Source organism: Charadrius vociferus, unplaced genomic scaffold, assembly GCF_000708025.1.
Source record: "Charadrius vociferus isolate BGI_N301 unplaced genomic scaffold, ASM70802v2 scaffold7, whole genome shotgun sequence".
In the NCBI taxonomy this organism is placed as follows: domain Eukaryota; kingdom Metazoa; phylum Chordata; class Aves; order Charadriiformes; family Charadriidae; genus Charadrius; species Charadrius vociferus.
Window position 1 is genome coordinate 3,613,977 of NW_009649308.1, and position 24,179 is coordinate 3,638,155.

Here is a 24,179-nt window from a genome sequence, read left to right on the forward strand (position 1 = left end):
AGGGCAGGGGCAGATTTCCCTCGGGGAGGGAAGAACCGGCTGTTGTCAAAGTTTCCTGCTTGCGGTTGTGTGGTTTTCGTCGTTAACGTCACCGCTTCGCGAAGGCTGAGGCTGCCTGCAGGATTTTGGCCCGGGGTTTTTGTGGGGTAGTGCGTAGCTCCTCATCTTCGCCATCACAAGTGAGACCGTTCTTAGATTTTAAGTGTTCATTCCCGGGTTGGGTTTGGTTTGGTTTGGTTGTGTTTTTTTTTTTATCACACAAGTGTGTTTCACCTGCAGAGATGCCCCCGGCCCGTCCGTGGGTCCGTAGGTGCGGTGGCGTGGTGTCCGGCCGGCCGCGGGTCGGCGGGTGTCACCAGCCTCACGCCGGCTCTCACCGCGCCTGGTTCAGCCATCGCTGGCAGTGCGGTTCCGTCCTTCAGAAGCCTCCAGCTGGAGGCAAACTTCAAAGCTGAGTTTAAAAACACTTAAATAAAGAGTAGAAACTGACTGAAATTTCACCCAGGTGAAAAATAAAGAAAAAAGGCTGTACTTGGGAATCAGTGACAGGTTCCTGTCTCCATATTCTCTCTCTTTTATGTTAGGAGCAACCTGCTGGAGTTTTGCATCATTCTAGCGAAGGGGGAAATCAAGTGTTCATTTTCTATCACCAAAACTTACAACTTTGTATTCCTTATTAATGTACTTTCTTACCTTAGTTTTTGTCTTTCTTTCTTCTAATCTTGTTCTACCCTGGAAAAGTCATAATGTCCATTTGTCATATACATTATTTATTTGCCAGTACAGTTGTACCAGGCTACACTAGTGTGCGTGACCTCAGATGGGACAGGGTGAAGGGATGTGTACTGGTATATGTCCCATTTGACAGTTGGCGATAAGTCACATCAGTATGATCAGCATTCTGTGGTACGCTGATACATCCTGAAACATGGATCGTAGGCCTGCATTCACATTTGTTTCCCTACTGGCATTAACTTTGTTGATGTAGTGATTCCTGGTGAAGATAAGCCATAGAAAAATAATTCATTTTCTTAATCAACAAGTAAATGCTTATTTGAAAACAAACTTAGGTTAACCCTGAAGAGATACACTTGGAATTATGATGTGCGAGCGAAGGAGAAATAAACGAGATCAGAAGAGGATTACTGTGGACTTCAGTTTATGCACTCTTTTGCAGAACTTATGTGAAAAGTTACTCTGAGTGGATCTGGACTTGAGTTCAGCCCTAACTTGAGAGAGTGTCTTCATTATTTAAGCAGGAATATAATAGACGGATTTGAGTTGCAAAACAACATTTTGTGATCTAGTCCTGTGTAGAATTTTGCAGGTGGGGAGAAAGCTACTAAAAGTTCTTAAAGAGTGTTATTTTCAGGGATGAAGTTGTTGTATGCATCTTCACCTCATATCTACCTATCCTAGCAGAGCTAACATAAGAAAAGGCGTTTAGTTAAGTAGTAATTGGTCATTATCCCACCCTCTTAATGACCAAGTTGTGGTGCACCTGTTGGGTGATGGGTATGCTACTCACTTCAGTGTAACAGGATACTCATAGATTCCAAAGATTGTTTATGAATGAATTCTAAAAATGAATTAAATTTTGCTTTTTGTATTTGACTTCCAAATAAGTGTTAAATCTGTAGAAGAGCCCAACTAAACTGTTTGAAGAAATGGCAGTTATCTAAGGCATCAGCGGAGGCTGCTGTGGCACTCGGGGAACAGTTCCATCTGTCATTCCCAGTTTCTCATCAGATACTGGCATGTTTTGAAGCAGATCTACCGCACTTCAAAGTGGCTGGCAACAAACCGTCTAGTTGCTTCTCACTCTCAATTTTGCGTTATTTATAAGCGGCACTATTTCAGGTGACTGTTCTCAAAACGCATCATCTGGGATTTAGTGTGATTCTGATGTTCAGATGCTTTGTCTTTAGGGTTCTTATAAACACCTCGCACTGCAGAATTCCTTGCTGTGGCATGGGAAGGCCCATCCTCAAGATTATTCAGAGATTATTTTATGAGTAGAAAAAAATATTGCAAACTAGAAGTTACCCTTTAGAAAACATGTATTTTTTATATTTAATATTAATACAGAATACAACACTAGCATAGTTTAAATTTTTAAATACTGGTCTCATGGTTAGGTTTACTAGCATAAAGTAATTTAATTTTGAGGATTTACTGAATAATCAGGAAGTAATAGTAAGGAAAGTGTAAGGAGCTTCCTATTACTTGATCAAATTCGTTCCATGGATGGTTTTAACAAAAAAATGTGTGAATAGTGAAAAAAATTACATTGGATAAGGAAACCAACATTTTTATAAGTTCCTAGGACCCTAACTACTACTGACAGCTGTGCATCTCTGATAACATCTAGTAAAATTCTTTTTCTGAATTTGATCAGCAAAATAGTTGCATTTTGCCCACAAAGCAAGCTAATTTTTATGGCGTTAGTGATCATTTATGGTCTCGTTTTCTGGATGTGCTCAGTTGCTACGTTCTTCTCAGTATACGTTTTGAATTGCTGCTCAATAATTTGAAATATTCTGTTTTTGTAGCCCAACTGGATCCCATGTGGAATGGTGTAAACAGCTGATAGCTGCAACCATTTCTAGTCAGATTTCAGGGTCTGTCCCATCAGAAGGTGTGTCCAGAGACTACAGGGTAAGTGACTTGAAGAATGTATTGATTTATTTAAGGTAAAAGAGGGAATGGTCAGGAAAGTCCTTACTACCTTGATTATCAGGTGGTAAGTACTTAAGTGACTGCTGAATGTTTCAGAACTAGAAACTTTGTCTCATTACAGGCAGGAATCTCTTGAGTCTGCTTTGTGTTTTCCTCTGTATCTAGAATAGTGGCATTGAAGTCTAGAGAATAAAAATTAAGAGAGAGGTGAAAGGAAAATTAAAAGTCAAAGGTTTTGAATAAAATGCCAAAAGTGAGTTGTATTTTCTTTTTATTACTACATAAAAAAAATTGGTAAAGTAGATTAATAGTTACAGGTTGAAATTCTTTCTAGTGTGTGTCATGCAGAGAATTGAGCTCTCCAGATTTCACAAAAAATAAATGCCTATGTCTTTGTTACTGTGCAAAGAACATAAATGACTATCATTTTTCATGGAGTTTCACCAGAGACAGAGAATTTAACATCAGACAAACAAACAAACAAATCACCTTTTTCATTCCCTCCCGGCAATGTTTTTTGGTCAGGAAGGTAATGATCGCACAGTATTGTTTACCTGATAAGTTCCATTATACTTTTTTACCCCTATTCTTTCATGCTCATTTGCTGTTTCCTGTATGCAGCCAGCCAACTGAACTATCAAGAGTGGAGCATATGCAGTTTTCCTTCTCTTACAAATTGACAAAAGTCACCTGTGTTTCAAGTCCCTTTAAAAAACCCAGGCTGCTGCTGCCTAGATCTGTTTTTCTTCCTAGATTTGGAACAGTTTCATGGTCTTCATGCAACATGGCCAAATGAAGATTTTATCTTTTTTGTTTTTAACTAGATTTTAAATCCTTTTCTAATATACTCTGTGATTAAAATGTTTGTTGTGTAGAACCAGCATATTTTAGATTCTGTGGCAGCAGGTCAGATTCAGCCCAAGCCTGAAGATGAATACACAAAATGTTTTTGACCGTAATCTACTTAAAAATTCACCTCACAGAGTTTCACACTATTGGCACAGTCAGCAGCTTATACTCATAAAAAGTGTAGCTCTTCTGTACTATGGCAGCTGAATTGCAAATGCTTACTTCAGGTCAAGGCTAACATCTTTGATAAAACATTGGGGGAAAGCTTGCATTACAGCTGTCGATGTTGTATTTGCCCTGTAGGTCAAGGACTTCATTTTAGTAAAATCCAAGTGTATAGACTTGGTGTTCAGTTTATCTCTGAGTTGGAATGCATTTTTCTGGAATGAAGAGCACTTTTTAATTCTAAATAACCTCCTTCTCTATACCAAACTTGTCTTGGATATTATTTAACAGGGATAAGTCTTTCAAGGCCTTCATTCTCCGTTTTTTAGAAATGAAAGAATTTAAGCCTGGAGGTGTTCAGAATTTTTGTGTATAAACTGTGTTTGGCATCATTGCATTGCTGTGATTTGAAATCCCATATTTGTGTATAACATTATGGAATATTTTGTCCTAGAATACCTTTAGTTACGTTCAGGACCAGTATCTTGAGAAGTGGTGCCTGTGCTTTAGGAGAGGGTTTCCTTTGCCCTGAGCTGCTGCAGAAGTTCAGTTAGTTGCTCAGTCGGTACCACTAACAGGCTGGGTTTTTTCATTAATACCATGGAATTCACATGTAAAGAGATAATGCCCATTTATAACTCAGTTTTCCTTTGAGACGTCTTTCCCTTTTGTTGCACACTGATCAATTTTCTGGTTCTTCATTACCTTTGGTTACCTCGAATTGCTGCATTTAGAGACTATCTTACAACAACTCAGAAACTTCAGGCAGGGCCGGATGTGTGTGTTTGCTTCTTGGGCAGATGAGGCATTTCTGTTGCTTGCTGCTGGATTTACCAGGAATTCACTGTGTTATTCTTTCTGTAATGTTTCAATCAATATATTTGCAAAAACAGGTAAATGTATCGATTCTTGTATCTAATGGTGTTACTCCTGTTACTCGGTGTAATTTACCTTACCAGAATATAATTTGGGGGAGGAGGGAAACAAAGGGAAGCAAAGGAGCTGCAAGTGAAATCATCAAAACTGGAGAGCACTGAGCGAGCTCTTGCTTGCTAAACCCTGCAGCAACATGATCTCACTCGAGGTTTGAACTCTGCTGTGTATGTCTTCTCTGACATACTCTGTGCCTGGAGAGTATTCTTGAATGAGGGTTCGTATAAATGAAAACTGCTTAGATTATAGTAGCTGAATAGAGAGACCTTCAGAAATAAGTTGAGTTGTCACTATCCTTGTTTTGCCATTTGAATCTAGAAGATATGGTGGTTATACTTTGTGGCTGTTATTGCAGGCTTATTGTCTTCCACCTAGAAGGATTACCAGGCTCTTTCTTCTCTTTTCACAATAGCACATTGTAACTGGATGAAAGGGTGATTAGGAATGAATGTTTCAAAAGAGCTTGGCATTTGTTTCATCGCTAAAATGAAGTGGCTAGATTGTTTTTAGACCAAAAACAATTCTGCAAATGAGAGCTACTAGGTCTGCATAGTTTTGTTTTGTTCTTTCAAAATCTAGCTATAATCAAAGTGTTTGGAAGTAGAGTTTTTCTGAAAATCTGATGAAGTAAGATATAATATCTTTAAGAAATCAAATCTCTCTGTTTCATTGGATAACATTTTATATTTTAACTAACAGGTGTACAGGAGGCCTGTTATACGGGTAAGATTACCTTTGGCTAGCAGTAAAACGGCCTCCTACCTGTTTGTCTTTTGTGCTGTGTGAGATCTTGGTGTGTCAAACGTTCTTCTTTACTTCATTAATGGTTTTTATGGACCAGTCAGACCATTTTGCTATGCAGTGCAACAGCTTTTTTGCCATAGAAATGCTTTATATACATTACAATGTTTTCACGAGCAATAAAAGTCAATGTGTAAGAGAGCAGTATTTTTAAATTATGTTATGAATGTGCAATACTAACTTCAGTTTTATTACATTAATTTTGACAAAATGGATGCTTGCAACTGAGGCTTACATGCTTCAGACTACAGACTACCGTATTAGCAGCTCTAATGTGTTATCTATGCTAAAGAATATTAGTGGTAAAAGCGTTACGTCTTTGTCTGTGCTATTTAAATAAGGTACCGATTCATGTTTGCCTTTGTACATGTTTTACCTTAATTGTTACCACCCTGTAGCAGGGTTGAAAGTTTGGTTTGAAGTTAGACACTAGTGCAATGACCTGCATCTTTTTAATGATAATTTTGAGACTAGCCTTGCCAATTGTTCATTGGAGATATAAAAAGAGCATGCCTTGTTTTCTTGTCCCTCTCTCTTAGTAACATTTATGGAGTGAGAAATGATCTGGATAGTGTTCTGACATTGTTCATGAAATGTGTCCAACACTTTTATTCAAACAAAGACCTCTTGTTCAGTCTCAAACCAAGAGATGAAGTCTGAATGATTTCTTTTTCTCATCCGTTGTTTACATATTTGAAAATTATGTGTTTAGTCCAATCATACAAATCCACAAGTTGATCTTTTTTTTTTAAATAGATAGCTCTTGAAATAATTGGTCTGGGTTGAGTAACAAAAATTGATTGGTTTTGTTCAGTTTTTCATAGTTCTTTGTAAAGGCTTTGATCTTTGAATGATCTGTTGTGCTTCTCTCTCTTTCAGTTATTTAAAATCTTTTGGTGTATTTGCTGGTTGTCCTTCTCGTTTTCTTCTAGATATCACAATATCCACTTTGCTTTAATTTCAGAAACAACATTTTTATGGTCTGAAATTCAAGTAATTTCTATTTAACAGAATTCCACCCATACATGAATGTTAGGAGTCCTTTATAATTTGAAAGGGTTTTTTAATTAATTATAACTTCTTAAACTCTGTCGAGTTCAAATTATCTGAAGATATCTGAAGTCCTTCTAAGTTTTTCTTTTTTGAGGGTTCTGTAGAAATACTGTAAAAAGAAAAATTGACTTTAACAAACATTTGTAAATTTAGACTGAGTCTGGTTTTACGGTCTATCAAGTGAGAAGTTCTTTGCGTGTGAAGTGGGAATAATAGACTATCATGAACAGAACTTCTCTCCAGTTAATAAAGAAGATGGGAGAACAAATTTGGCTGAACGTATTAAAACAATTACTTCATATGCCCCTATGACATTTGTGCTTCTCTCTGGAGCGCAGAGGGACCTTATGCTTATTAAAGAGATTTAATTAATATTCAGGATTTGCTGCCAATATGATGCAAAAATAAATTAACATAAAAATGTGAATTGTTTGCATATTATGCTATGAGGACTAATTTAGGTTCTGTAAAGTTACTGACTAGGTTTCCAGCAACAACACAGAAGTTGTCGGAAAAATATGTGAAACCATAAAACTGAACGTTCAATTAAAACATGATTTACACAGTAAAGCATTTTTTAAATTGTCTAGATACTTCTATTTGATGTCAACCTATTTTTTCCTTGAAAGATTGCATGGGTTTTCCCCTAATGCTACCATTGCAAGCTGTACTCAGTTTCTTCTATTGATAAGCATGTGGCATACTATGAATTAATTTTCTTCACTATAAGATTGTTTGTCTTAAAAAGACAGTGCATACTTTTATGTTCTTATCTACCAGCACTGACTCTTTTGTGAAAAACGGAGTAAATTTTTCATTTAGTGTTGTGCCAAATAACATTAAAAGGATCGTGGTAATAGCTCGGATTCCTTTCTGTTGAAAGTAGTTTGTGCCAGGAGTCGGAGATTTTGGATAGCTAAACTGGAGTTAAAGTATATGCTGTCTTTTTAAGGAAAGAAAAAAAAAAAGGCAAGCAAAAAAGAAAAGATTCTGTCCTTTCACCTGTTGTCTGCATGTTTTTTCCTGTTACTTCTCTCTTGCCCTACTGCTGCCTCATGCAATGCAGGAGATTCAGGATGGACACAATGGCTATCATTCTGAAGCAGAACCTGATCAGGTGGCAAGTTTTACTCATCTTTCATTTGTTAACTGTGTAGCAAGGTACTATATATTAGTACTTGTACAGTACATAGCAATCTTACATTTCTCATGCAAGAGAATCCATAGAAAGCATTTAGTGTGGTAACTGGTTATGTGCTAGGTAGGGTTTGCGTGTAATGTCGTGTAATCTAGAATGTAATACTGCCCGTAAGCCCCTGTCCGACAGAGCACATCCATCCATCCTTCTAAGTTTGTAAGTATTGGCTAATTCTCTACACAGCATCTTCTTTGGCAATTTGATGCTGAATATAAAATTATGTTAGTTCCCAAGAAAATCTAAAGCCAGAGATCAATTTAAATATTTTTAGAAGTTTTTTATGAATGAGGGCTTGGGGTAGTTTGTTTGGAGGCAGATGGATCTACCAATTAGTTGTATGTGGATCAGAGCTGTAATACACGGGAAGAGTTGTTTACTGTAACATAGCTCATTATATTTATTCTAACTTCAGGATGTAAAAAATTGAAACCTTAATATCCCATCATGTTGATCTGAGAGAGATCACTTTCTCGCATGGTCCTTAGAAGTCCCACAAACCCTTTTATTCTTAATTAAAATCTTTTGTATGTTGTAAATCTTAGCTGCCAACAAAGGACCCAAAGGATCAATCTTGTATCATTCAGGAATGAAGCCATTTACCTAAATGAAAATTTATGGAACTAGCCCTTATTTTAAAATTGCTATTTGTTCTTCTATGTTTCATTATTACTTCTTTCTTAATCTGACTTTCTGGATCCGAAATTCCTGTAATGGACCTCTTCCATAACCTGTGGCACTCTCAGTAGGGTATTGATTGAAATACAGCATCGTGGGGTGCTTCTGACTTCTTGCTATCAAAAATACAACGTTAAAATATTAAATAAATAAAGCATCTGCCATATAATTCTCTCAGATGAAAATACTCAAATACTGAATAAACAACATTAAGAATAGAAAAAAAATTAATAAGAGCTCTAAAATGTTCTCAAGTAGATAAAATACTCAAAATCACACCTGCATTTAGGAAAAGACTAACAAATTATTAATTACAAATTTTGGCTGATCTTATTGTTCATATTTTTGTATGCTATATGTAGCTAGCATGTGAAACTAATTGTTGCATAAATGCTTTATTACTAATATGTTAACTAACATGTATGTCTGTGTAATATTTATAATACCGAGTTTTGTGTTTGGTTTTTTTTTTTAATATGGTACTGTTGAATACAGTTGTGCCTTGTAAAAAAAGATACACTTCTTGTGTTCCAGTAATCTGGTAGTAAAAGCACTTTGCATCAAAATGTATCGATGTAGTACAGATGGAAAGTGAGATTTACTCATGGTTTTGGATTTCTGCCAGGCACTGCGGGATGGAAACAAACTAGCACAGATGGAAGAGGCTCCACTTTTTCCTGGAGAATCAATCAAAGTTATTGGTAAGCATACTATTGAGTACTGAATACTATTAAATCACTAGTTTATTTATTTAAAAACATAATATTATTCCCTTTTGACTTTTCTTATTTTAATTTAATGCCAATTTAGATTAGCTAATTTGATGTGGATTTCTTTTCTTGTCTTTTAAATCCAAATGTAGGAAGGAGAAATCAGTTCCAGAGGATGGCTTGCTCCATATAGATAAATCTTTTTTTTAAGAACTAGTTTGTTCCATATAGGTGTGTGGGTTGTATTTCTGCTTGGGGATGCTACGGATACTTCATAGACTCAAAAGCTTAAAAATTGTGATAGCAAAGAAGGTGAAGTTATGGAAAACTTAGTTTCCAGTGCTTAATGAGATTTATTTCACTTTGGCCTGGGACAACAAGCTCTGCGTTAGCAGTACAGTACTTGGCTAGAAAAGAATACTAGCTCTTTCAAAGAAAAGTGAAAATGAAGATGTGGGCATGTAACTGAGTTAGTTGGAGGTCAGTTGCGTACACATCAGTAATTGCCCATTTGGATGCTCTCTCCCTGAGGTGAGCGTAGGTGCGTTACACCTCGGGGCAGGGACCAGCGCCGCCTGCAGCTGAGAGTAGCAGCAGGGTGCTTGGTTACCTGCCGGCCCTTACTGCAGCACATGCTAGCTGAGCCCAGCCCGGTTGCTCAGTAATTGCTGGGCAGCAGTGGGACTGAGAAATGTGGTTGGTTTCATTGTTGACATAAAGATAGCTCTTTCAGTCCTGACAGCATCTGAAGAGTAGGCTTTCCTATAGAGGTCAAGCATCAAAATCTTACGGAACTGCAAAAACCTTGCTATTTTTAAATGGAAATAGATTTTTATGGAACTAATGTCTATAATAGTAAACCAAAGCTTTAATTGGTCTGTTTTCCAGCTAAAGATGTTATGTATATCTGTCCATTTATGGGAGCAGTCAGTGGTACGCTAACAGTGACGGACTTCAGAATGTATATCAAAAGTGTTGAGAGGGTAAGACTTTGCTATCTATCTGCATACTGTTTCAGGTAGGAATGTTGCTGAAGCAGATTTCAGAAAGTGACAAATTTGGTGTAAGTGAAGTGTCATGTTCCACAGCAATCTATTGAACAGGAATTATAGCTGACTAGTGAAACATACATGAATAATATTAGTTTGTGTTCCTCCTAATGTAACAAAGTTCATTTGTCTTATATACAAATTTCAGGATCCACCTTTTGTTGTTGATGTTCCCCTTGGAGTCATAAGTAGAGTTGAAAAAATTGGAGTACAGAGCCACGGAGACAACTCATGTGGTATAGAAATAGTTTGCAAGGTATGGCATGGTAGAGATTTATTCGTATTAAAGTACTTTCATTTCATTTTCCTGTAAGAGGAATCTGCGTGCTGCAGATGTGCTGTTTTTTTGTCTCATCAGTTCCCCATATTTGAACCCTGCTTCATTTAGATAATGTATTTCAATTCCTCTTATGATACTTGCAATGTTGAACGCTTCTGTCTTTGGTCCCAAGAGTGAATTCAAAGGAAAAATGACTATTTTTATGATGTCTAGCAACTCTGATGAAGATCCTAGTCATCTGATATGAACACTTACAGAACTCTGTTCTAATGTGGGTTAGACTGTGTCAGTGACTTAGCGTTACATATATGCCTTCCTTCAATCAAATTTTGTGTAACTGCTTTTTTTTTTTTTTTTAATTTGTCATAGAGTAAAATAGTGTGACTTATTTTTGACAGGATATGAGAAACTTGCGGCTGGCCTATAAACAGGAAGAGCAAAACAGATTGGAGATTTTTGAAAACCTTGTAACACGCGCATTTCCCGTTTCTAATGGGCTGGTAAGTCGTAAGATGTAGAGAAGGCTGTCACCAGGTCTTCTCTTTTCGGAAAGTGTAGTCAGGGACGTACAAGGGCTGTATAACAGACATTGAAATGCAGATTCATAGAACCTGTTACAGAGCATGCAAACTACTCTGACCCTGTTACCTTCTTGCATTAATTCATAAAACATTATACTCTGTCCTGCTATCAGTGAAGTTAGTTAATTTGTACATAACCCTTGAGATCTGGATTTGCCTAATGTTACTGATTAAAAATATGTATGTATTGACTCTTATTTTCTGCGGTAGATAATTCAGTCTAGAAGTTCTGTCTAAAACGACAAATAGGTACAACTAGTCTTTCTACTAGTTAGGTGCAGAATGCTATTTGATTTGCTTGGACAGGTAAGGAACTGGTTGGGAGGTAGGACACCAATGTTCTATCCTCACTGCCTTTGATGTGTTGTATGATCACAAGCAAGTAACTTCGACTCTCTCTGGCTGTTTCCTATCTTGATTTTTTTAATTATATAGCATGTCCTTGAAGGAGGAAACTGTCTTTCATTTTCTTTCTAGCACAGTGTTGTCCAGTCTTGACTGGAGGTTTTATGTCTGCTGTTAAAGAGTTTAGAAGTGTTACATCTGAAATATTACAAGGTTCGCAGTTTTGGAGATTATTGTGCATACAGCCCATCAGATGGTAATTTATGCCTTTGCTTTGTTTTCTTTAGCCTCTTTTTGCATTCAGCTATAAAGAAAAGTTTGCTGTTAATGGCTGGAAAGTGTATGATCCAATGGCTGAATATAAGAGGCAGGTAAGTTATATAAGTACTTGGTGTATTATTTTTTTCTCTATCTCCCCCACAGCCATTTAAACAAGAAAAATATATTAAAGAAAACTCAAAATTTTTAGCTCTAGCTACATACAGACACTGTCTAGATCTCGTATTTAGATAAAAAAAAGCCTGACACTGAGTGCTGAGTGCTTGCTAAAGTTGATAGAGATAACAGGTGCTGAGTACTTGAGCAAATTGGTCTATCTTAACATGCATTTTTAAATCCACATTTTCCAAGTGCTGTTTCTAGAAAATACAGGCTTTATAAAAAATTGGATTTGAATAAGCAGCCTTTAACAGAAGAGTAACTGTGGTTTGTCATTGTAAATATACAGTTTCCTAGTTGCAAAAGTATTTTTATTTCACTATATGATCACTTTTTACCTGAGTGTGCAGCCTATTCAAATGGTTATCATTTTTGAAGGTAATAAATAGGAAAGACTTTCAGTGGTTTGGTTTATGGTTCAATATGAAGACCTAAAGTTTATAGCTTATGTAAAAGAAAAATGTGGGCACACTTTTCTCAAAAAAGTACGTAGCATATAAAAATTTTTGTCGCCCCAAACAGATATGTAAATTTCTAACCTGAAAAATATAAAAATGTTTTGCTTTCACACAGGGCTTGCCCAATGAGAGTTGGAAAATATCCAAAATTAACAGCACCTATGAGCTTTGTGATACATATCCTGCTATTCTTGTTGTGCCAACCAGTGTAAAGGATGATGACCTCTCAAAAGTGGCAGCATTTAGAGCAAAAGGCAGAGTTCCAGTAAGTGAAACTTTTACAATGAGGTAAAAGTGCTCTATAAATCTGCAGCTTACAAGAAATTACCAGAGTTCTTTTAGGCTTTTTTTTTTAAATAACAGTGGGCCACCTTCCTTCCTCAAAAGGGGGAGCAAAAAAAAGAAGAATTAGGCTTGAGGGGTTTAGCACTGAGGAGAGCAACACAAATGTGAGTCTATTTGCTTGGTTATTGTGCCACGTACTAAATTTTTGTTTGGAGTTAATACTTTATCTGATGCTAATTTACATATTAGCTTATGTTCTGATTTGATGTGGAATGTGTTAAAGCCATAGCGATTTTCTTGAGAACAGACTAATTTTTCAGGTAGTATAAGAATCCCTTTAAATATGGTGACAGTTTTCATGCTTTAGATCTGCTCAGCAAGGTAGTGTACAGGTCCATAGACTTCCATATGGAAGCAGTTTTTCTTCCTCCATTGTTCTTTTTGTTTTCTAATTAGTACGATGCAGTAGCAGGCATAGTTTTTATCAGAAATAAAAGCTAAGATGTTTAGAATCACTTCGTATTTCAAGCTCAGATTTGGGATGAGCAGTGCTAGTGTGCTGTCGATATGGTTTTGCATCAGCTTGTACTTAAATTTGTATTTGTTGATTTGCCAGGAAATAATGTCGTGTGGGCAGTGTGTTTACCTAATTGCACTCTGGTCTGCTGCTTTTATAGTAGTGTAGTAAACTAAAATAATTTGCTTTTATTCCAGGTGTTGTCCTGGATTCATCCTGAGAGCCAAGCAACAATAACAAGATGCAGTCAGCCATCGGTAGGCCCAAATGATAAGCGTTGCAAAGAAGATGAAAAATATTTGCAGACAATAATGGATGCCAATGCTCAGTCGCATAAACTGATCATCTTTGATGCCAGACAGAATAGCGTTGCAGATACAAACAAGGTAGGTTGGTATCATAACTAGCGTTAGTAGTTCTACCTTTATTACAAGGCTGAAGATTGAGTAAGAGATGAGGATGAGGAGAACTTGATGTTGAAAAGAGATAAGAAAGGTTCTCTAAAGAGGGCATGGTAAGGAAGGTAAGTTGCTTGTAGCGTTTTGGAAAGGCCAGAAATGATGCAGTAAAGCCCACACAAGACCAAAGGTTTCAGTAGTAAGATGGGGAAGGTATATGGATATATTGTCAAACATAGCCTATTACAATTAGAATTTCTTTCACATAAAAAAAATACCCTAGTGCTTCCTAGAAAAGCAAAAGCCAAAAATATGTTTTTATTAGTGCTAAAATAACCCTTTTCTCTCAGAATATCCTGAAACCTGACCAAAATAACTCTCTTGACCTTATACTGAAGTCCTGTACATGTTCTTTCTTCGTCTGTTTTTACTTTTTGAATGACAGGCAAAAGGTGGAGGATATGAAAGTGAAAGTGCCTACCCAAATGCAGAGCTGGTCTTTCTGGAAATTCATAATATACACGTAATGAGAGAATCCCTGCGTAAACTTAAGGAAATAGTTTATCCTACGATTGATGAGACTCGGTGGTTATCAAATGTGGACTCCACACATTGGCTGGAATATATAAGGGTAAAATACTTTTGATGAGAATAATCAATTGATTTTTTAAGCCACTTTTTTAACTTGCATTTCTGAAAATATTATTAAAATAATGTCTAGATTTAAGCATGTTGTTTTGATCAGGATAATTTTGTAAAAAAGCTCTTTAAGCATTCCATAATAACTTTGTATTTCCAGTTTTATGTATTGGTAGGTAATGAGTTAATTCCTGATAGCACAGTATCGTAGTGAGCGTTGGACAGCATTTTACTTTCTTGAGAGGGAATGTTTGTGAGCAGTCCAGGGTTATCCCTGCTTTTTGGAAGAATGCCCTGGGAACTTCAGATTGTATTTGAACAACTGCCAAAAGGACTTGACTGTAAATTCTGCAGTCTTTCTCATCCTTCCCTCCTTCAATGCAATGTCGGTGTTCATGTGTCGGGCACCTACATTTTCATGGGCTGTTTATAGCCAGTGCTCTATTGGGTTATAATCTGCTCCATTATTTAACATAATATTAAAATAAATCACTACCATACTCGGTTTTACAGTCTGTTTCACTAACCTCTGAAATGCTTTTTGAATAGATTATTTCATTACCACATTCACTCCACTGTTTATGATGAATATGGATGGAGTGGAATTTGTTTTATTAGCAACTGGCTCAAATGTCATTCATGCAAAACACGTTTGGGATTGTTCATTAGTTTTACTCTCCTATTAACTGGAGTTTGCTAAATGCTGCAGGAGAACCAGTAGAGGGAGCAAACACTTAAATTAAGAATTAAACAAATTTAATGATCTTTTGGGAACAGTTTAATTTTCTTGTTCTCTTGAAGTTGCACTATTTCAAACAGCTTTTGGAATCTGCGTATCTGGAAACCTTTTCTTATTAGCCTGGCCTTAATAAAAATAGTCTGTTTTTAAAAGTGGACCTTTAAAAAGTCTTTGGACCAGTGCTCACCTTTGATGGAGGTTGACTTAAGTGGGGTTCCTGGGCTTAGGCAGTGTCAGAAGTGGATCTTGATACCACTGTTGCACAGATGACAATAGCACAGCAATTTGAAATTTCGTGTAAATTATTTTAAAGAGTTGACACACAGGTAACATTCTTCATGAATCTGTCCCTTACGTGATACTTCACATTACGATATTGACAGCACAAGCTGCAGCCTGATTTCTTAAAAGCTGCTATTACTGTGTTAAGTGTTGATAGTATGTCCCTGTGCTTTTATTCAAGAATTGCTTGCCTTCCTTGCCTGTTTGATTTGGCTTGTAATAGCAATTAACAAATCCACAGCTTTACGCTAATACATCTTCTGTTTTCTGGGTTCAGACCAGTGTGATCATGTCCCAGTGTAATGCGGTGCATTACTGGAAGTTCACCTTTCTAGCACTGGGCACCCACGGCACTTTGAAGATGGTCCAGGAGTGCCAGTAACGTTCTGTCTGTGTGAAGACAGTGGTAACAACAGGAGTAGAGTCACTTGTTGCTTTTTGCACAGCCAGGATGTTTCCTTATCCCCTCCAGGGTATTTTCTGTCTTTCAGGGTAGAACTTGTGCTATTCATTATTTTTACACCAATTCTCATTTTCTAAACCAATCCAAAGCCAGTTATTCATGAGGAACCCCAACTCAAGTACTGTGATGGTTACTAAGTTTTGAAACATCTATAAACAATAATAATAGTTTGTGGAGGTAGCTGTTTTCTAAAGGTTTTTGTCTGAAGTAGAATAAAATGCTTCACCTACTCCACAGATACTTGCTGAATTAATAGTAACTCTATTTTCTGTCTCCCATTCTCTGCTTATTGCCTGTATCTGTTCTGTCCTTTTAATTTCAGCTGTACTCCTTCAGAGCCATCTGTGTTCTCTTTAGGACAGTTTAGAGCAATCTATTGCATACCTGTACATTATATAGATTAGTTTTCTCTTATTGAAGACCAAACTGTTTTAATATTTGCACTTTCTTAGTGCAGTAGAGCTTTGTAACAGAAGTAATTAGCAATTAACTAGTTGAGACCAGAAGCTCTATTCTCCCATAGAAGCTTTTGTGTTGTTTCCTGATATTTGCACCCTGTCATCCTTCAGTTTTACCATAAAAGATATGGTCAGTGAAAGATATAATCAATGAAAATTGTCTCTAACGCGTGATTCTTGAAATAGCTTTGAAGACTGGTCTTGTGCACAGCTTCTCCAGTGGATGCTGGCTTTCCTACTTCCCAGAAGATGTTTTTACATGCCTGGGAAGGGAAAAATGCAACTGTTTTGCAAGATTCCATTTTCTGATGTTGGAATGCAGAATAGGAATTTCATCTGTGGTTCTATTCTAGTGGTTGGTTTTTTTCACATATTTTTCAGTGCCATGATAGGTCATGTTACAGAGACAAATCTTCACAGTAGAGAGATTATTCAAGTTTTTAAAAAACTACAGAGCGGTGTAAGAGAACAAGAGAGGGGTTTTTGTGGGGGAGAAGAGTAACAAGTTCACACAGGTGATCTTAGTCCTGTACCATCTCTATCCTTTGCTCTCCAGCATGCTTCTGAATTCATGCTATTAAAGGTCTGCTCATGGGTTGAACACAATGCATACGTCATGCACCAACAAATCCTGGGTTTTGGGGGGTTGTGTTTTGATTTAGATTAGCTGGATAGTTTGTCCCTTTCTCTAAACTTAGTAGTTGAGAACTAAAAGCTGAGGAACAAAGGCTGATTGATTACTGTTAAAATGAACTTTGAAGACATAGAACCTTCGGCCTTTGGAGTAGGTTACAGTATTTGTGTCTTTTCATCATGATACAGAATTTCGGGTTTAATTTAGAGGAGGGATTCCCAGTTCTTTTGCTACCTGCTACTAATAATAGAGAGCTGGTAAGAACTCTGTCCTGGACAACAGAGTGCACAAAGTTTTTGTACCTCTAGGAGTATGCATACCACCATTTGGAAGTCTCTAATTTAAAGCAACACTGTCCAGATGATTATGTAATTAATCTGAAAATTTAAAATATATTAACCTTAAGAGTATAAAATTATAACTTTTTTTTTTTGGTAGAATTTTGGGTAGTATTTAATATGCTTGTTTATTTATTTTTGTTTATTTAAGATGCTTCTTGCCGGAGCAGTAAGAATTGCGGATAAAATTGAATCTGGTAAAACATCTGTAGTGGTTCATTGCAGTGATGGTTGGGATCGAACTGCACAGCTCACTGCGTTAGCTATGCTTATGCTGGACAGCTATTACAGAACTATCAAGGGGTTTGAAGTTCTTATAGAGAAAGAATGGATAAGTTTTGGACACCGATTTGCAATGGTAAGCTGAAAGATTTAGTGTACGGCTTGTCACCTTCAAGACTTTTATTTTGGATAGCATTTTTTCTCACAGTACTCTGCTGCATTTTAGTTATTTTCTCTGGTGTCCTTCTTTTAACAGTGTGTGTCAGAGAATTGTGACCTGTTCATTTTTAACAGGAAATCTGTGTGTGAGGTATAATATAAAATAAATAAGAATTAAGTGGCTTGAACATAATGGTTAAAAAAAATCACATGACTTTTTTCTGAGGAAGAGGGATTGTAACATATTGCTTCATCTTTAACAATCTTATGAATGGAAAAACAAGGAAAACAATTAACGTGTCTAGAAGGTAAAATTGCTGGAGCCATTACTCTGATTTAAGGTTGAAGTGTTTATTTAACACATGGGCTAGTGGGGAATTAGGACATAAATTATTATGACATTTTGTGGGCTCTGACTCAAGATGGCTTAGGAGAAATGACATGTAATTATGGCAGGTGCGTATGAAATAATCGTTGTTTCAGTGGAGTCTTAGCAAATACGTACCAGTTTGACCCACTGGTAGAAATGAATGGCTGTGCACTGAAAGATGGGGAAACAACTGGCACAGTTTTGTTGACCAAGTGTCTTTCCAGCTCTGGTCAACAGCAAAGGCATGTCCATAGGTGAATATTGGGATGCATTTTTAGTAGTTGAAAAATACAGGTTAGCATTATGGAAGATTTGCTTGTCTTGTCTACCACTGGAACATATTTAAGAGTTACTCAGGTTTAAAGTGTTGAGATGGTACTGTAAATACATTAGACTGAAATGAAAAGTTTGTTTTGACTTTCAGCGAGTAGGACACGGAGATGATGATCATGCTGATGCAGACAGATCTCCCATTTTCCTTCAGTTCATTGACTGCGTTTGGCAAATGACAAAGCAGGTAAGATGCTTATGAGTATATTTCTATGAGGTCTCATTCTTTATCTTGGAAACATAATTCGTATAGGAGAACACATTCCCTTGCAGAGCATGTTTTCCTGAGGTTGGTCGGGCTATGTCTGCACCATGCACACACAGGGAAACTTTTTGCTCAAAGTGAAGTACAGGGAACTAGAGTAGAAGTGTTGACTTGCAACCAAAATACTTTTTGTTTAAAACAGGCTTTTCAAAGGATTAAATAAATGAGGGTTATTGATAAGATAAATTATTTGCATTGCATATTCTCTGGTGGAGTAAATCTTCGTATGGATTTATATTGTCCTTAAGAAACGGCAAAAATCCAGGCTGATTGTGAACAGAGGGGAGGAGTGGGTTCTTCTATATGTGTCTCAAATGTGAAATGCAAGCTAATGCTGACATCGTTATGCATACAGGACAGCATTTCTAACATAAAAGCCTATTCTCAGATAAATTTTCTTACTTCCAGCACTGCTTTTACATCTGGATCAGGGGAGATCTTTGAAATCAGTGATATTTAAGATATCAAAATATTAAAATTATCTCTTTTTTTTTCTCTGAATGTGTTAAATAATAGGATGGCTTTAACCTTCATTTTCCTTATTTGTCCCTCCATGAACATAAACTTAAGATTTTTCTGAGCTTTTATATTGCTGTTCTTCAGTGGCGTTACTGAAATAGGTGGTCCACATGAAGGCTTTATTTCCAAGTAAATTAGAAGTGCTTGGCTCCTTCTTTTATTTTTTTTTCTCTCTTTTTTTTTCCTCCTTGAAGCCTAACACAGATTTGTGCTTTTACAGTAAAAGCTGTTGTACTGAAGTCTGTATAGTATGTGATTTGTTTTGAAGAGAGGAGGGTAACAGTCTGGTTCCACATGAGGCTAGCACTCCCAGATCTCTTACCTTAGTCTTCTTGTTGTGAACATGGTTCTTAAAAACTTACATCATAGTTTCCAAAACTTGTATTCAAAACAGTTGTCTTCAGTGCTATATGAAAGTTCCCTGCTGTAATACTGGGCCCTTGTCCAGAGTCCCTTGAAGACTTTCTCTTTCTGTGTATCTATATTTCAGCATTAATGTGCTGTTTAGTATGGCAGGAGAAAATAAATGAAAAATTCTGCCCCTCTCTCAGAGGAAAGCTAATAACAATAGCAAAGAGAAGCAGTTCTAAACACCTGGTAGGAACAAAAGTCCTCTGGGGAGATCCTTAATTGAGAGCAGCCTCTTCTATTTTTGTGATCTCCCTTGCTGCCTCCTATTTCTTGCTATAAACAGTTTAGTTCCCTCTAGTTTAAAAAAAAAAAGGGACGAGGGGCTGGGGGGAAACTGTGAAACATTTTGCCAATACCACATCTGTTCAAAACCTGGATCCAGAAACTGTTCTGAAATTCACGAACAGCAGTGGCATTGAAAAATCATTAATGTTGCAGCAGGAAAAAAAGTTGAAAATGTCATTCTTGGAGGGTTCTTGCCCTCTTATTTTTTAGTTGACTGCAACACCTAGAAAATAGGTTTGAGGACTGTGATTACCTTCACGTGGCCCTATGAAAACCAGGATTCCGTTTTATCCTTGTGTAGATCACTTGCTCGTAAAACAGTGCTAGTTTCGTGCTTTAGAATCCATGGTAAACATATGTGAAATGTTCCAAAGCTCAAATAAGTGTTAATGACTGCGGGAGGGTGTCAGGGCTCGGGTTTGGGCATGGGCTCAAAGCAAGCAAATTTTCTCTTTTGGGTTCTGAGAATTACGTTCTTAAAAGCTTAATACAGTGAGAGAATCTCTAACTTCCCACTAAGATACAAATTTCCAGATAGCTTCAGACAATCAAACTTAACCCTTGACAGCCTTGTATTTTCCCTTGGTTTTTTATGGTCTTCCTGCAGTAAAAGAGAACTTGAGAGAAGTACATTGATACCAGATTTTAATAAAAGACATATGGTGAAGCGATTTCCCTCCTCTGTTGGTAAATTTTGGTGATTTTGAATAGCAGATGCGAAATTGGAAAGGCCGCATGTGATCTGATGAAATACTGATGCCCTGTTAAAAATGAAACAAAACTAAAATTTGCATGCAGCATTGCAGCTCAAATAGTAGCTTTCTGCCTTTCGTGCACAGTACCCACAGAAGAGGAAGGTATGTTTAAAGCTGGTAGAAAGTTGCATCCTGTTTCCTACCAGATGTCATCTGTTGCCAGAGATGTGTTTTTCAATAGTTTCAGTAGTGTACTCTGTTATGATATCTCCTGTTCACTTTCCCTGATTCAGTCCATTTCCACAATCATAAAACTGTTACACAAAGTGTATCAACTTTAAATGTTACTGTAGTACAGAACGAGTTCCTTGATTAAAAAGCAAGTTTATTTTGCATCTGAATCAGATGCCACTTGGCATCGTCAGACTTTTAAACAAGAGAATTCTTCTTTTAAATACCTCCTTTACAAAAATCCCCAACAACTCCAGCAGCATCAAGTAGGAGATTTTAATGACCCATGTGTCCTCTCACAATTAGTGGGTTTGACATGAAGTAAATTTTCATTTGGGGAATTTTTCCACCTAAATCTTCAAACAGACGCTAATGGGCTTGGAACTACAGAGGAAAGCATTTTTAGGTCAGTGATTTTTCAGCAGCCGTAATAGAAGCTTTACAGTCTTGATACATCAGCTCTAACAGTACAACTCTTGTATCCAAAGACAGGGTTTCAATAAAGCGCTATCACTTATTAATAAATTAGTTGGAGTGCAACCACTGATGTATGGAATTTTGAATATGCTTCACTGGATTGGAATAGCAGCCATGTCAGCATCCATCTGATTAGTATGGACCCGTCACAACACAGAACCCTAATGTGACAAGGCTCATTAAGTGCTTTCAGTTAAAGAGAGTCCCTTTAGGAGGGGCTTTGTCTTCAAAGTTATTTCCAAATATCGTTTTGATCCTTTGTAAATTATTTTTGCTCTCTGTATCTGATTGCTGCTTTGGGCTGGACACAGGAGACTGAGGTCTGAGAGCCACTGAATTTTCTCCTGACTTGGTTCAGCACGCCTGCTTGTCAAGTTCCATTCATACTTTTTTAAAATCATAGCTGTGTTGTTAACATCATTGTATTGTAATTGAGTTTTGTCATGATTTCCTAGAGAGAAGGAAGTGCTGTAAGTGATAACTTTTGAACGTGACTGAAAAAGAGATTCGATAATCTTAAGTTCCTATATGTTTTATGAAAACGAATGGCTAGATGATTGAGAACAAACCAGTGATTTGAGAGGGAAGCCCCAGTGTGAACACGTCATGCTGTCGTAGCAGAGTCAGAAGAAGAAAGGCTCCTTTTCATTCTGTGAGCCACGATACTGGTAATTTCCTTATTCAAAATTTGCAGTTGAAAGTTGGAGTATCTTAGCTTGAAAAGTCTTGCAAAGAGAATGTTTTTGCAATGTTTGACTTAATCGTCTTTTAAAAGAACATTGCTTAAAACTTAGATCTTTCTGGGTTTAGTACCAGCACACCCATTGTGTGTTATTCAACTCTTTACTTTCAACCTGAATAAACATTTGCCCTTCATAAATCACAGATGACACTGAAGAAGAATTTCTGGATCAGCTAGTTCATCCGCAGTCCCAATTGCTGTGTTATTCCTCCTGGCTGTACTTGTCGTCTTTTTTTTATTTATTTATGTAAAGTAGCTCTTGAGTCACTTGTGCCAAGGTGTTCAGTATTCTTCAGTGGCACATAACAGAAACCAGAAGCCGCTGCATTCTTCAGATCTGAAATGTTGACTTGAGATTTCTCCATACACCAGGAAATTCTTCCTTATGGATCTGTAACTTTGCATTTTGGCTTTCTGTAAAGATTTACTCCTTAAGTGGGAATGAACAAAGTTTGTTTCATTTGTCCTGAAAATCAGTCTTTTATAACATCTCTTTCATGGTAATGAGATAAATGCTACTTCTTAAATTTTCCTTCAGTCTTCTAATTTTTTTTTTCTCCTAAATGTTTACCATTCCATATCTGTGTTTGAGACCTTTGTCATACTGATTGCAAAGTTATTTTGACACATCAAGCAGTGCCATATGTAGTCTTATCATAAAATTTGATTGAAGAAGGACCTTTTCCATCTGAATAGGTAGCAGCCCATGCAGTTTGCATTGATTTCTTCCTTTATGGTTTTAGAGCACTACAGATTAAGATACATCTTAAACATTTTGAGTGTTTTCAAATTTCTAACTCTTATTCCTAGAATGTATCAGGTAACCTCTACTTGTGAATAAAATACCTAGTGGTGCTCAGTGGAATAACAGTTCTTTCATTTCAGATGTACAGGATTTACTTTCCAATGTAAAAGAAGCGGGATTAAAGGCTGGTGGTAAACTCAAGGGGTGAAATGGAGAAAAGTAACTTACTTGGATAGAAAGTCAAAGAAACATTTTAAATATACGTTAAGCACATTTACATGCACTAGTCTTTATTATCCAATTTATTACATAGGAAATAAAACTCTTAAATGTCATAATCTTCCTTTCCCCCCAAATGATTTATTGTCCCGTAACAAGAGAAATAAAGCATATGTTGAAGATGGTTTGAGGTGGGTTAGAACACAATACTGTTAGAGGTCCTTGAAATGGATTGCTTTGTCTCACCAATTTGACATTAGCTAACGTTTCTATGTTTGCATTCCAATGTACTTGCATAATGGATGTAAGGGTTGTCTCTGAGGAGTATTTATAAAGAAGTATGTAGGTGAAATGTATTATTGCAATGGGAGTTACTGAAATTGCTGAGTTTTGCTGAAAATAATCACTAAATAAGAAAAAAAATCTTATGTGAATCTTTTGGTTATTTCTTATGTCTGAGTTTCTTCCTTTCTACACTACTTAAAATAAAGTTTAAAGTAATTTTACCAATTTTTTGTTTCAGTTTCCCGCAGCCTTTGAATTCAATGAGTTATTCTTGATCACTATTCTGGATCACCTTTATAGTTGTCTCTTTGGAACTTTCTTATGCAACTGTGAAAAAGAGAGATTAAAAGAGGTAAATAGTAAGTGTGATACACGTTCTTAATTTGTTGAAAAGGCTTAGAATACAAGGCCTAAGAACATCTAAGTTGTCGTTTTGGATATATTTGTCACATAAAAGACAATGTGGACATGAAATGTCATGAGACGAGAAATATGTATAGAATGCCCTGCTATTAAATGAGGTGGCACTGATTTTTCTTTAATTATTATCTGTTCAGGGATTTGAGGGTTTTAGAAAGTCCTCTTTCAGATATTTCTAGCCAACATAGACAATTTCGAATAATCATTATCAAATTATATTAGCATTTCTTTCTCTATTTCCAGAGGAACTCCTATGGATGACTTTGCAGGTCACTCAAGGACATAATTAGATGGAACTTATGGTTGAAACATATGGAATTTTAAAATATCTAAATGAATGAAGCTAGGACTCAATGAAATACTTTGAGTTTGAAAAAAAAAAATTAAAGTTTGTTAATATTCCAAGTACGCTTTTGCTTACTTTTGGCTTTGTTGGTTTTAATACTTCATATTTTGTAAATCAAGTAACAATTCCTTGCTATATTTAGCTTTGCTATTTTTTTTGGTTTGTCTCTTCTGCTTCTGTAGGGACAAACTTGCATGTAAATACCACAAGATGGAGCTGAATAACATGTTCTCAGCAAATGCAGGGTTTCCAGACAGCTTTCTTTCATAAATGAATAGTCAGAGCCGATTCTCAATAAAGAAATGCAATTTAAGACACAGCGGTAGTAGAAACACATGCTTTACAACACTGAGGGAGTGTAAAATTGCAAGATGAATCTGATGTAAGTTCAGATTTCCAATCTTTGATCTAACCATGATTATGCTGATTACACTTAGAATAATACAACTTTCAGAAGTGCAAATAAAGATAAAACAGGCATTTTAAAGCAT

General features: G+C 36.5%; 1 protein-coding gene across 2 annotated transcripts in view; it reads left to right on the forward strand.

Moving 5' to 3' along the window:
- The first annotated feature begins 2,556 nt into the window (after positions 1 to 2,556).
- MTMR1 (myotubularin related protein 1) overlaps positions 2,557 to 24,179 on the forward strand; it is a 35,134-nt gene continuing 13,511 nt past the window's right edge. Inside the window, exons 1-13 of one of the 2 annotated variants that reach the window (XM_009889262.1) lie at positions 2,560 to 2,658; positions 7,547 to 7,597; positions 8,979 to 9,054; positions 9,952 to 10,046; positions 10,261 to 10,368; positions 10,791 to 10,892; positions 11,606 to 11,689; positions 12,330 to 12,479; positions 13,214 to 13,402; positions 13,860 to 14,045; positions 17,119 to 17,325; positions 18,143 to 18,235; positions 23,161 to 23,274. In XM_009889262.1, the coding sequence (XP_009887564.1) occupies positions 9,009 to 9,054; positions 9,952 to 10,046; positions 10,261 to 10,368; positions 10,791 to 10,892; positions 11,606 to 11,689; positions 12,330 to 12,479; positions 13,214 to 13,402; positions 13,860 to 14,045; positions 17,119 to 17,325; positions 18,143 to 18,235; positions 23,161 to 23,274 (1,374 nt within the window). In that variant the 5' untranslated portion in view covers positions 2,560 to 2,658; positions 7,547 to 7,597; positions 8,979 to 9,008. Of the gene's footprint in view, positions 2,659 to 7,546; positions 7,598 to 8,978; positions 9,055 to 9,951; positions 10,047 to 10,260; positions 10,369 to 10,790; positions 10,893 to 11,605; positions 11,690 to 12,329; positions 12,480 to 13,213; positions 13,403 to 13,859; positions 14,046 to 17,118; positions 17,326 to 18,142; positions 18,236 to 23,160; positions 23,275 to 24,179 lie in introns of both variants that reach the window. The other variant, XM_009889263.1, reaches the window with a different exon arrangement.